At 40.3% G+C, this 10,940-nt stretch overlaps 1 protein-coding gene across 3 annotated transcripts; it reads left to right on the top strand.

The window, feature by feature from the left end:
* Positions 1–292: 292 nt before the first annotated feature.
* On the top strand, positions 293–10,554 carry rilp (Rab interacting lysosomal protein). Of its 3 annotated transcripts, none has more exons than XM_008306395.1 (9): positions 293–421; positions 547–911; positions 2,791–2,914; positions 4,603–4,724; positions 6,290–6,475; positions 6,774–6,943; positions 7,129–7,254; positions 7,363–7,461; positions 9,077–10,554. In XM_008306395.1, the coding sequence occupies exons 2-9, from the start codon at positions 582–584 to the stop codon at positions 9,201–9,203; spliced, it is 1,284 nt and encodes a 427-aa protein (XP_008304617.1). In that variant the 5' UTR covers positions 293–421; positions 547–581; the 3' UTR covers positions 9,204–10,554. The 3 variants fall into 3 exon arrangements, with proteins under 3 accessions (XP_008304617.1, XP_008304618.1, XP_008304616.1); XM_008306396.1 differs by having other exon boundaries at positions 527–911; XM_008306394.1 differs by having other exon boundaries at positions 293–911.
* Positions 10,555–10,940: the final 386 nt, after the last annotated feature.

Below are 10,940 nucleotides of genomic sequence, written 5' to 3'. Positions count from 1 at the left end.
TGTAGGACACCAAAACAGTGCCAGCTATTGACGGACTGCTGTGTTTTAGTCTGGTTTGATGAAGTTATAATGTCCTGTGTGGGTGCAGGTTGATGCTTGTTGTAGCTGCCCTAATTATAGTTGTGTAATTGACATTTATTAGACAGTTTGTGAGTGCAGATCTGCAGAGAACCCCAGTGTTAACGCTCTGCTGCGTGCATCAGCATGCTCGACCTGGCAGACGAGTTCCTGCGTGTTTCTGTGTGTACTCGCATTACATTGGTCAGAGGAGGAGGAGGATCCTGCGGAGAGCCGAGCACACTGCAGAGCGCCGTCCAGCCTGGTAACACACAGCTTGGTGCCTTTATTTGTTTTTATAGTCTGCGGTAATGTGATAACGCCGATTAAATAAACGAGGACTTTTCGGAAAGAGGAGGAGCAGGTAAAGTTCAGACACGTTGGCAGCGTGGGCTCAGCGACGCTTTCAACTTTAAAACTAGCTTGTGCTGGTGTAAAGTTTTCACATTAATTTGTTTCGCGGGCTCAGTGTCGGTTTCGATATCGCAGATAAAGAGCATGTGAAGAGCCACCCGGGCTCAGACATGGAGACTCACCCGGACAGCAGGAGCTCAGACGGCTGCTTTGACAGGACTTGCTCCGCTCTCACCGTCGACAATGTGTACGACATCGCCAAACTCATCGGCACCGAGGTGGAGAAACTCATCGACGGCTACGGCAAGGAGAGCGTCGAGGGTCTGGTGCCCAAAATAGTGAAAGTGTTGGAGCTGCTGGAGAGCTTCGCGTCGAGGAACAACGCTCACAAACTGAGAGAAGAGGAGCTGCTGAGGACCTTCGAGACCATCCAGCTGCAGCAGAACAAGAAACGCGGAGGGAAGGAAAGCGAGGAGAGCAACGATAAAAATGAAATGCGGGTGAGAGACAAGAGGAGCTTTCGGTCCTCCCACCATTTTGTAAACAATACACGGCACGCATGCTGTTAAGTCACGATGTATGTGTTATAACGAGGTTACAGCTGCATTTTTCCCCAGGTTGTAACGTCTGTATCGGGGCACGTTTTCTGTGTCGTGACAAACATGGAGCTAATTGACAGGCAGGCCGGGGACTACATGTTCCAGCCCTCCCAAACAGAGCCAAAGCATTCTCGTTAAAGCTCCATGTGGCATTCCCATGGACGATATACATTAAAATACATATTTTCTTGCATTTAACTGTTAAAAGCTGTTATATATTGCATTCCACCACAGTTCCTGCCCGCTAACTGACTAATTGATATCAGTCCGCCAACCAGAAATACCAGCCGTCGTCAAGGCAACCGCCGAAAGACAGTTGCTCGGCTAAAACTCGTTGCTGCTACTGAACGGCTAACAGTGAGAATATGTAGCATTATTGTTTAGTAGATTGTTTTGTATTAACTTACAGATTAGCAATATTTTCTAAAAAGTCTAAGGTAAACTAGGTATGGGATTTACCAGCAATGTTTTGCTCGCTTTGGTACAGTTAACAGAGTTAATGTTATTGTTGTGGATAAAGCAGCTAGCTTGCAGCGTTGCATAGAAGAATTCAATTTCAGTTCAGTTTTACTTCAGTAGGCTTTATTGGCATGAATGTCAGGTCAACAGTATTGCTAATGTGGCAAGGACGGTACAATTAAAAACTACTTTTAACTTATTAATAATATTTAAAGTAGGTGTACATCAGTCAGACATAATAAATGAAAGCTATGTTGATGAGTTAGTGAGGTATAGATATCACAATGCTATAAACTACAAATAGGCCAAAGAAGGCCACTCTTCCATGGGGCCCTAAAAGCACCAAGGCATGTTCACTGTGTGGAGTTTGCTGCAGTTTGGTTTCCAGAAAATCAAGTTTGTATATTAATATGCACTCTTAAGCATGTTTGAGATTAGGGCTTGGTCGCCTCAGACTGCATTTTGCAAAGTATACAAACACCCTAAATGGGTGTCAACGTTGGTATTTTCTCTCTGGTGTAAAAGTGACACAGAACAAACAAAAGCTACAAGTGGCAGTGCTCCAAAACGGATAATGTTAAGAACAAGTGGCCACTTGAACGCTCTCTGTTTGCCATCTCTGGTCATGTTGCAAATCCCTCTTCTGTTACAGAGTTATAAAATATGAAACTCAGGCAGTTTGAGCGAGTAGATGTGTTGGATGAAAAATACATATGGAAAAAAGCTGTTGATGCATAAGCGCTGTCAAAGGGAAGCTGCTATTGTACCTACATTGCAGGAGCCTAAAACTGTAGCACAGGTTTTATGCTCATTAGCTCACTAATGGAGTGTATTGTCATTAGATTGTGTGACAACCAATTTGTCAAATGGTAAAGGGAAAGCAATGTTTGTTTGAATGCGTTCATCAATATTCACTCAAAGTATTTGATTATTACTGTTTAATCTACATTGTTGTCAGGTCTCCATCAAATGAAATTTCTTTTCTTTCTGCTTATACATTAGCATGTCTAACCTTTTACACTTCAATCCTTCTTTTAGTGCATTGTAGACAAGACATCATTGCTACAAGTAGATGTAGAGGTGTGGTTCTGGGAAGTCAGACTGTGCTGTTGGGAGAGCTTGGGACCAATTTATCAAAACATCTGTAATGATGTAATAAAATGACACACCCTGTTGGATGCAGCATGCTTTGCTGCATCCAGATTCTTAGATGCTCTAGAGATCTTCAGCAGCAGGCTGTCATTCCTGATTTTCCTGATAATGTGGTATTTCTGTCTCTGAGGTTGTGGTTTTACAGTCTGGCTCTTGTCCTCCTGAGCAGGAGCTGCAGCAGAAGGAGGAGCAGTGGAAGAGGAGGTGTGAAGAGCTGCAGGTCCAAGTCCAGCAGCTCCAGGAGGACAGGGAGGAGCTGCAGAGCAGGCTCAGGGGCAACCATGCACAAGAGGGTATGTCCAAGTCCCCAATCAGTCCCAAACGACTTTTTTCTTTGTTCCAAAAGCAGCCTTTATGATAAGTTTATAATAAGTTTTACATAGCATAAAATAGTTAAATGTAGATATTGCAAAAACAATACAGCATGTTTTCCAGACGCACCGTAAACAGCAGGGAACCACCAAGTACATTTTTTTTTTACAAACAGAGCTACATCGTAATTCGGTTTGAGTGTTCCAGCGCTGCCTTTACCTGTTCTCCAAACAAGCAAATAAACCTCAAGGTGATTTGGTTAAGTCGATTTTCTTTCCCAGTCCAGGAATGTAGATGCATGTAAAGTATGTATCACAGAATAACTTCTCAGCAGTTACAGTAGAGATTAGAAGCAGTGGGTTAAAAGTCCTACGTGAGGAGGCTTAAAGTAGTCGAACTGGTCAATGCAGTGTTTATAGTGGAGTTATTTTGCTGCACGAAGCAGCAGAAGAAGCCTGTGCTTACCCTACAAACATAAAGAGAACAACTCTGAGGCACTTTGAAAAAGTCAACATCACACCGCGTTCAAGTTTGCAGTATATGTTTATTATGTTTTCTATTAGGCACCAGATTATCCTGTCTTCACTTGATAAATTTTATCAGTATTTCAATAAAAAACTTGGAACGATATAAAACGAAAAGATGTCTTTTCTTATGTCGTGTTCACCTTGACAAATTCCAACATGTAGAAAACATACCACAATAATCTGAGCCAAAGGGTGGAGTCACTTAGTGGATTCTTGTTTTCTTGTACTGACAGGAAAACATGCTGTCTAAATGTGTTTGTGATTTGTTTGACAAGAGTCTAATAGACAAGTGAGTGTAGTGAGTGTGACTACTATCCAGCTGCTGTGCTTTATGCAGTTGAAGTTAAATTCAAATGCATGTAGATTATTTCAGTTTGTGTACAAGAAGTTAGTCTGAAGCGACTACAGGGTTAAATAGGTTAAAAGACATACCTTATCTTTTGCTGCCGCACGTGTGTGTTTAAAGGGTCAGTTTATCTAAAAATAATAAAAAAGAGCTTTCTATGAATTGTATCTAGCTATGTGACAGCTTTGGCTTTATTTGCCCAGGCAGCTTTGAGATAACCACAGACTTCAGCTTCCACTTCACTACAGTAGAATTGAATGGAAAGTTTTTTTGTGGTATGTGTGCATTGTAAAACTTAACAGTGAAACATCTTTGTAAAGAAGGTGTCTTAGTTGCTCTATATAATCCACAGTGTTGCTCAGAGTGGGTTTCTGTGGATTGTTATAATTTATTGGCACTTTGTTATTCTGGTGTATAAAATGTCAAGAATCTAGAGTCAAGGTCCCATAGTTCTTCAGTTTACTGTCACAGGAGAGTGAAGAAACCAGAAAACATTCAAATTTGAGAAGCTGGAATCAGATCATTTTTACTTTTTTCTTAAAAGAATACTCAAAATGATTAATAGATTTTTAACAATAGTTGTTGCTTACAATGTAGTTACAATTAGTTCATTAACAATTACAGCTCTAACCTTAATTTTAGATTATGAGCACCTCTGTAAATTTGTACCAAGAAATCAAAACAAGTAATGTAATAATAACTGCAGAGATTTACAGAAAAAGCTTTCGCTATAATGATGTATCTTTGTGGGCCATTGTCTTGTTTTTCTTACAATTTGTGTGTGTGTGTGTGTTAGACCGTGTTCAGCGGCAAGAGCGGGAGGTGATGCTAAAGCTGAAGGAGGTAGTGGACAAGCAGAGAGATGAGCTGAGGGCCAAAGTGCAGGAGATAACCACCATCTCTAAAGAGGTGGAGGCGGTAAGAAGACACAAACCATATACTGGATGCATATTTTTTAGCTCATATACACTGACACATTAAACGTCAAACGTGGATGCACAGTCGCTCTTTTTCTATTTATAGGTGCTTCATACAGACACATAGACACTAACATAAAATTCATGGCTGTGGCTTTAAAGTTCTGTTTTCCATGTTGCCTTTTCTTGTAGAAACGACAATCTTTGTTGTATTACTGTCATGCTAAGATTGTATTTTTTGTGGTGTTCATATATATATAGTAACATACAGACATACTTACACAACCATGTATCACATGCAGCATCAAACGAGAACTTGCATCATGTAAGAAACACAGTAAACACACTGGAAGACATGAAGTGTGTCAAACATGGTGTAAAGGGCAGAGATTATTCACATAGTTACCATTTGAGGATTTAAACTGCACTTTAAACAAGTCATGGCATTGTTTTCACAACCGCCTACTGTGTAGGTGTGTGTGTGCGTGCTCATGTATGAGTGTTTGCACGTGCCTGTGTGCGCGTCAACCCACAAATATCACATGATTCTAAATAGCAGCCATAACTGGGTGTGTTTGTTAATGCTTAACTTCTTGTTCTCAGTCAGTTGACTTAAGTAAAAAAAAAAAAAGAAGCTCATGGTCGTGAGTAGTTCACTTGACCATGAGTTGTTGTTGTTGTTTTATGGTTTTTTTTTGTTTGCTCAAACAGATTCTCACAATTTTCTTGAATGAGTGGATGCTTTTTAAATGAATGCAGCATTTGTCTTGGCATTTTCTGGTTTCATTTCTTGCCCTCTCCATCCCCAAGACCTTTGGTTCAAATCCCATGCATGAAGTCAATGAGCCACCCTCCTCTGATGCTGTTGTTATTTGCCAGATGCAGATACAGTGCAGTAGTGACTGGTGCTCAAAGATTTTGGTGGGCATACAGTTTGTATAATGGCAGGTTTGACAAGTGATATAACTGCCACGTATCACCAGCAGGTTCAGTTAACTACTGTTAAAGCCTTAAAGTTCTAATCAGAGAATTTCAGCAGCTGTTTCAACCTAAAACCCAGTGGTTTCACATAAACTGGCCTCTCAGCTAGAGTCGTTGAGATCTATGCCCTGTAGACCAACGTAAACAACCAACAGCATCATGCCCATTGGTTGCCAAGAGTTGAACAACTGACAGACCCAGTCATTTGGCTTCATCCTTCACGCAGGAAGCATTCAAATAAATTCACCAAATATAACTGTAAAACAACCTATTAATAAATGCCTACATGTCTACCAGATACATATAGGGACTAAACTACTTTAATTCCATAATTATTTAGCAATATATATATTTTATGATTAATATGAGAAAGTAGCCTTGCTTCTCTGAATAACTGAGAGGGGGTGAGACTTTAATGCCCTCCACTAACAAGCCGTCAGTGATAGATTGCCTTTTTGGTCAAGTTTTATCTTGTTGATTTTGGGTTGAGCTTTATTTAGAACTGGTGGGAAATATGGGAACTGTCTGTGCTGCTGCTCGTGACTTTGAAATTTATATTTTATGTGCATCTGTGTGTGTGTGCAGCTCCAGGAGCAGCTGGACCGCTTCATGAAAATGAATGCTGAGCTGCGACACAAGCAGAACGTGCTGCAGGCACAGCTGAAGAGCACCGTGGAGAGGAAGGCTGACATGGAGGCCGACCTGAAGGAGAAAAGCAAAGAAATCGAAAACCTCCAAATACAGTTGGACAGAACCAACAGCAATGGCCCGGTATGCATGGCTCTTACACTGGATATGCTTCTTTTACTTCATGCCTCAAGAATTATATGTAAGCTATATGATCCTCTACTTGTCACCTGTGTGGTATTGTGCTTGCATTGGTTTAGTTCTCAAACTCAGATATACTCTAAGAATTATTTATGGTCAAAATACATCAGGACATTTGTTGGACAGTTAGCTCCCTCTAAGGCTAAAGCTTGGTCGAATAATCAGATAACAGCTGCTTTCAAACATATTGTTGAAGAGGCTGTAGTTTGCTGAACCCGACTACTCTCTCTTTTCCCATCAGTCTAGTCCAAGTCAAGCAGTGCACGTGTCAAAGAAAAAGTCAACCTCTGACCACAAGGATCCTGATCAGCCCTGCTTCACCAAGAAGGAGGTGCGTGACATCCTTTTTGAGAGGAACGAGCTCAAAACCAACTTGTTTCTGGTGCAGGAGGAGCTCAACTACTATCAGAGGTGGGTCTAATGTGTGTATGTGTGTGTGTGGGCATCTCTTGTTGTATTATGTGCTATGTCTCTGAGAAAAGCATCGGAGGGTGCTCTGAAGTTGCACATTTTAGTTAGTTTGCACCAACTGTTGGTTTGTGGATGATGCATTTTCTTATCATGGATGTAAATGAAAGGATTTTGTGCATCTGCAGGGAGATACTGAATGAGGAACGGTGTCCAGGTTTCCTCTTAGAGGCCGTCCGCTCTGCCATCAAAAAGAGAAGAAAACTTATAAAGGCCAAGATGCTCGGGATTCCTGTCAACGAATGCAGCAGCAGGTCTCTCTTACACAGTCACCATATCGAGAACTGCAATCATTTGCCAGGCGTAGAAATATGTTGAGAAGGTGAGGATGGTTGAATATTGACAGTTTTGTTTCTGTGCAGCGATGAGGAAGAGAGGAGTTCTCTGTTTGGGCAGACAGAAGTGGATGGCACAGAAGTAGACGGGACTGACAAACCAGCTGAATCACGCATTCGAAACCTGTGAGTACAGTTTTTGCCTACACAGCTACAGACTGGAAACCATAATGCTAGTTTGCATAAAGCTAAAGATGGTTTTGATATTTTAGTTTCAGCACTGCCCCTGTTTATGCTGTTGTTTGAGAAGTAAAAGGTAAATTCTTTGCTTGCATGGGTTTACAGTGAGTTTTGCTACACATTAACTGAAATAGAATCCAGATATAATAAGGATGATACATTTAACTCTGTAGCACTTTGCACTGGAACTCTCAATAAATGTGCAAAGCAAGAGCATTAACCCTCCTATTACATTCAAATTTACTGACATCTTTTATCCTTGGCTTCAATTTGGCCCCAGCAATTTAAACCTCCAAAAAATATAATCAAAATTGTCACCCAAATTTATGTGTAAATAACCCTTTAAATAAAACTGAAAAAAATTATGTCAATGACTTATTTAGAGATGTTAAGCACTGAATAGGGTCAAATTGACCCTGAAGAAGTTAAAGGCCACGGCCTGACTCAGACCTGCTGGAGAGAATGCGGAGAGAACGTGGCGAATCACTTTCATATTTTTTGGAACTGGCCCAACATTAACCAGTTCTGGAGAGATATTCATAAGACATTAAACAACGTATTTAAGTCTAAAATACCCTTGGATTTGAACTCTCTTTATCTTGGGAACGTGCAAGCGTTGACACAAAAGAAGGACATAAAGCTGCTGCAAGCCATGCTCACAGCAAGTAAGAAATCTATAACTAGAAGATGGCTCAACCCAGCACCTCCCACAACAGAGGAGTGGCACAACATAGTACTAGAAATCTGTAAAATGGAAAAGATTACTTATTCCTTGAGAGTTCAGAAGGATAAATTCAAGCAGATATGGGAAAATTGGATTACATACATAACCCCACTTAGGGCAGACTTCAGATAACTTTGCAAGTGTCAAGTATTTTTTAGATACTCATGTTGTATTGGAGAAGTGTAAGCTACCTTTGTTACACCTTTCTTTTTTCTGTACATAGTTAACTTTACAAAAATGTGAACCCTTTGGGAAAATGACATAGTTGGAATGTGCTCCTTAAGTGAAGTAACTAGATGTTGAGGCAGGAATTTATATGCGTTCAAAAGAGCATGCTGAAAATGATGTGGACAGTGGCCTAACGCAGTGAACCTGAAGATCCTAAAGGGCTTGTTTGAGAAGGACAGATGCTGAACAGAGTGGAGTCTATCTGAAATATTTGAGGAGAAGGACCTGAGCTAGTTCTCTGCAGAGGATATTCGTGCATTTTCATTTTGTTTATTTTATTTATCTATTTTGTGTGTGTGTGTGTGTATTGTTAAAAAAAAAAGATGACACTGAAACTGTCTACTCAAGTACTGTTCCCAAATAAAACTAAAATTACAAAAGAAAAAAAAACTGACCCTAAAGATATTAAGAGGGTAAAAAAAATGAATGGCCCAAAACCATGACAAAGAAAAAAAATCCAAAGCAGAAGCACTCATTAGTCAAAGCGCTGGATTTATCTATGTCACTGTCACTGCCTGGAGATTTTCCTCAATCCTACTCTATATTTAGCTGTAATCCCTGACTACAGATTTCACTCCCCGCCTGTCCCTTCTACTCCCTCGGCTGCAGCTTTGGCTTCCTGACGCGGTCGGGCAGCAGTCGGAGTCCCACCCACATGAGCAGCTCCGCCTCCACCTGGGAGATCATCGGAGACTCAGAGGCCAACGAGGAGGCGGAGCAGCGGACGTCTTCTTGAGCCTGGTACTGACCGCAGAGTTTGCACTGTGTGATTCCTTCAAGTTTGTCACAACACTTTCCCTCAGCTTGTAACAAAAACATCTGGTTGTGGCTCAGAGGAAAGGTTACGAGGACATTTGAATGCAGACCCAGAGTATAACAGAAAAGCACTGTGTGAGAGTGAGGAAGGAGAATGTGTTTTTAAACAAATCCTGTCTCACTTCTTAAATTCAGTTTCGGTCATGATTATCTCAGTTTCTTTATTGTTAATTTCACCCTTGTTAGAAGCCTAATTATTTTCATTACAAGTGATAAACAAGGAGAACACTGTGTAGCTATAGTGTACCATGATACAGCGTGTGACAGTATTAAGAGGGACATTTTTAAAAAGTATTCCTTTTGTATGATTCAAGTATTAAAACAACAATCATGTTATTCTTTATTGTAAAAAAAAAGACTCATTGTTGGTAATTTTTGAAAAGTTAAATATTCCGCACAGATATTTATATACATCCTCAAATATTTTTCATCAAAACCAAAGACAATACAAATATATCTATTCTGAAATGAAACTATCCACTTTAGTAAAATGGAACGCAGTAAATTAAGTTCACCTCTGTTCCACAAGAGTGCAATGGCTTATTTTATGACTTATACAAATATTTTGCCTCACAAATTAGAATATAACTCGTACCTCATTAGGGAATTTCTTAAGCCATGTTGTTACTCATGTATTATCATGATTTTAAGCACTTTTATGTGAAAGGAAAAAGAAAACTTGTAGCTTTGGTACCAGTCTTTTCCAGCAGTGAGTGTGTTTTGACTCCTTAAGCCTTAACCTACTGCTTAACAATATATTTTTAAACATTTTCCAACATTAGTTCTTGCACAGAGCCAAAGCATTTGGCTGGAGTGTGTTTGATGGTGGTGCCATAAGTTCATTTCTGGCTGATGTGTCAGCCTCTGTAGGTTGATTACGTTAAATTTAAGTTCCTTGTGGAATTGAGAAATGTGTGTTGGATGTTTTTAAGCTCAACTACCTTCAACCGATGAGCTACATATATAAAGTCACCAGCTTTATTGTGTCTGATTCCCTTACTCCCTCTAAATATCTGATCAAAGCAGTACTCAGACAGATCAGTGGTTTTCCTTTGAGGGACAATGTACGAACTTCCAATCAGACCACCTTCTCCTAAAATACTGTGTTTGCAATTTATTTTTGTAAGCATGTTTGTTATGCTGATGAAAACACACTTAAGATGTGAATCACCATGTACGTGAATTTTATTGCAAGTTTGATAAAAAAGAATAGTCCAAAATGTGGATTTTCTGTGATTTTGAAATCTCAATAAAACCCTTTAAACACAGAATATGAAATAATCTCAGAGCATTTTTCTAACGATTAACGACAAGAAAATCAAATCACAAGTGATCACATGATCGTCTTTGTACCAACTTTCATGACTTATAAGGAGGCTTTCTTCATCATCTCCTGTAAGACCGTCAACACTGGCTTCTGGGAAAAAGGTGAACATCGGGGGTGTGTGTTTGTGATTGTTCCCGTCCCACCAGTGTGTGTGGCGAGTTTTGTGTGTTAGTGTTCGACCATCTTTAAAAAGCTCTGTGTCTGGCTGAATAGAAGGAAGTGGCTCTGACTTCCCCAGGAAATGGGAAGAGGAAACCCGGGGGCTTCGACCTCTCTGGCTGCGCTGGAGCCACAAGACGACTCGCCGGGGAGAAAGAGAGGGAGAAGGGG

The sequence above is a fragment of the Stegastes partitus genome, unplaced genomic scaffold, assembly GCF_000690725.1.
Source record: "Stegastes partitus isolate 25-593 unplaced genomic scaffold, Stegastes_partitus-1.0.2 Scaffold3651, whole genome shotgun sequence".
Classification (NCBI taxonomy): Eukaryota; Metazoa; Chordata; class Actinopteri; family Pomacentridae; genus Stegastes; species Stegastes partitus.
The sequence above is the reverse complement of the archived record's forward strand: the minus strand, read 5'-3'. Positions and strand labels throughout refer to the sequence as shown.

Excerpts from the sequence above, each read along its gene's own strand:
- rilp (XM_008306395.1), top strand. The coding sequence starts at position 582 with ATGGAGACTCACCCGGACAGCAGGAGCTCAGACGGCTGCTTTGACAGG. Across the intron at positions 2,915-4,602 it reads GGGCAACCATGCACAAGAGG|ACCGTGTTCAGCGGCAAGAG; the intron begins GTATGTCCAAGT and ends TGTGTGTGTTAG. Across the intron at positions 4,725-6,289 it reads TCTCTAAAGAGGTGGAGGCG|CTCCAGGAGCAGCTGGACCG; the intron begins GTAAGAAGACAC and ends GTGTGTGTGCAG.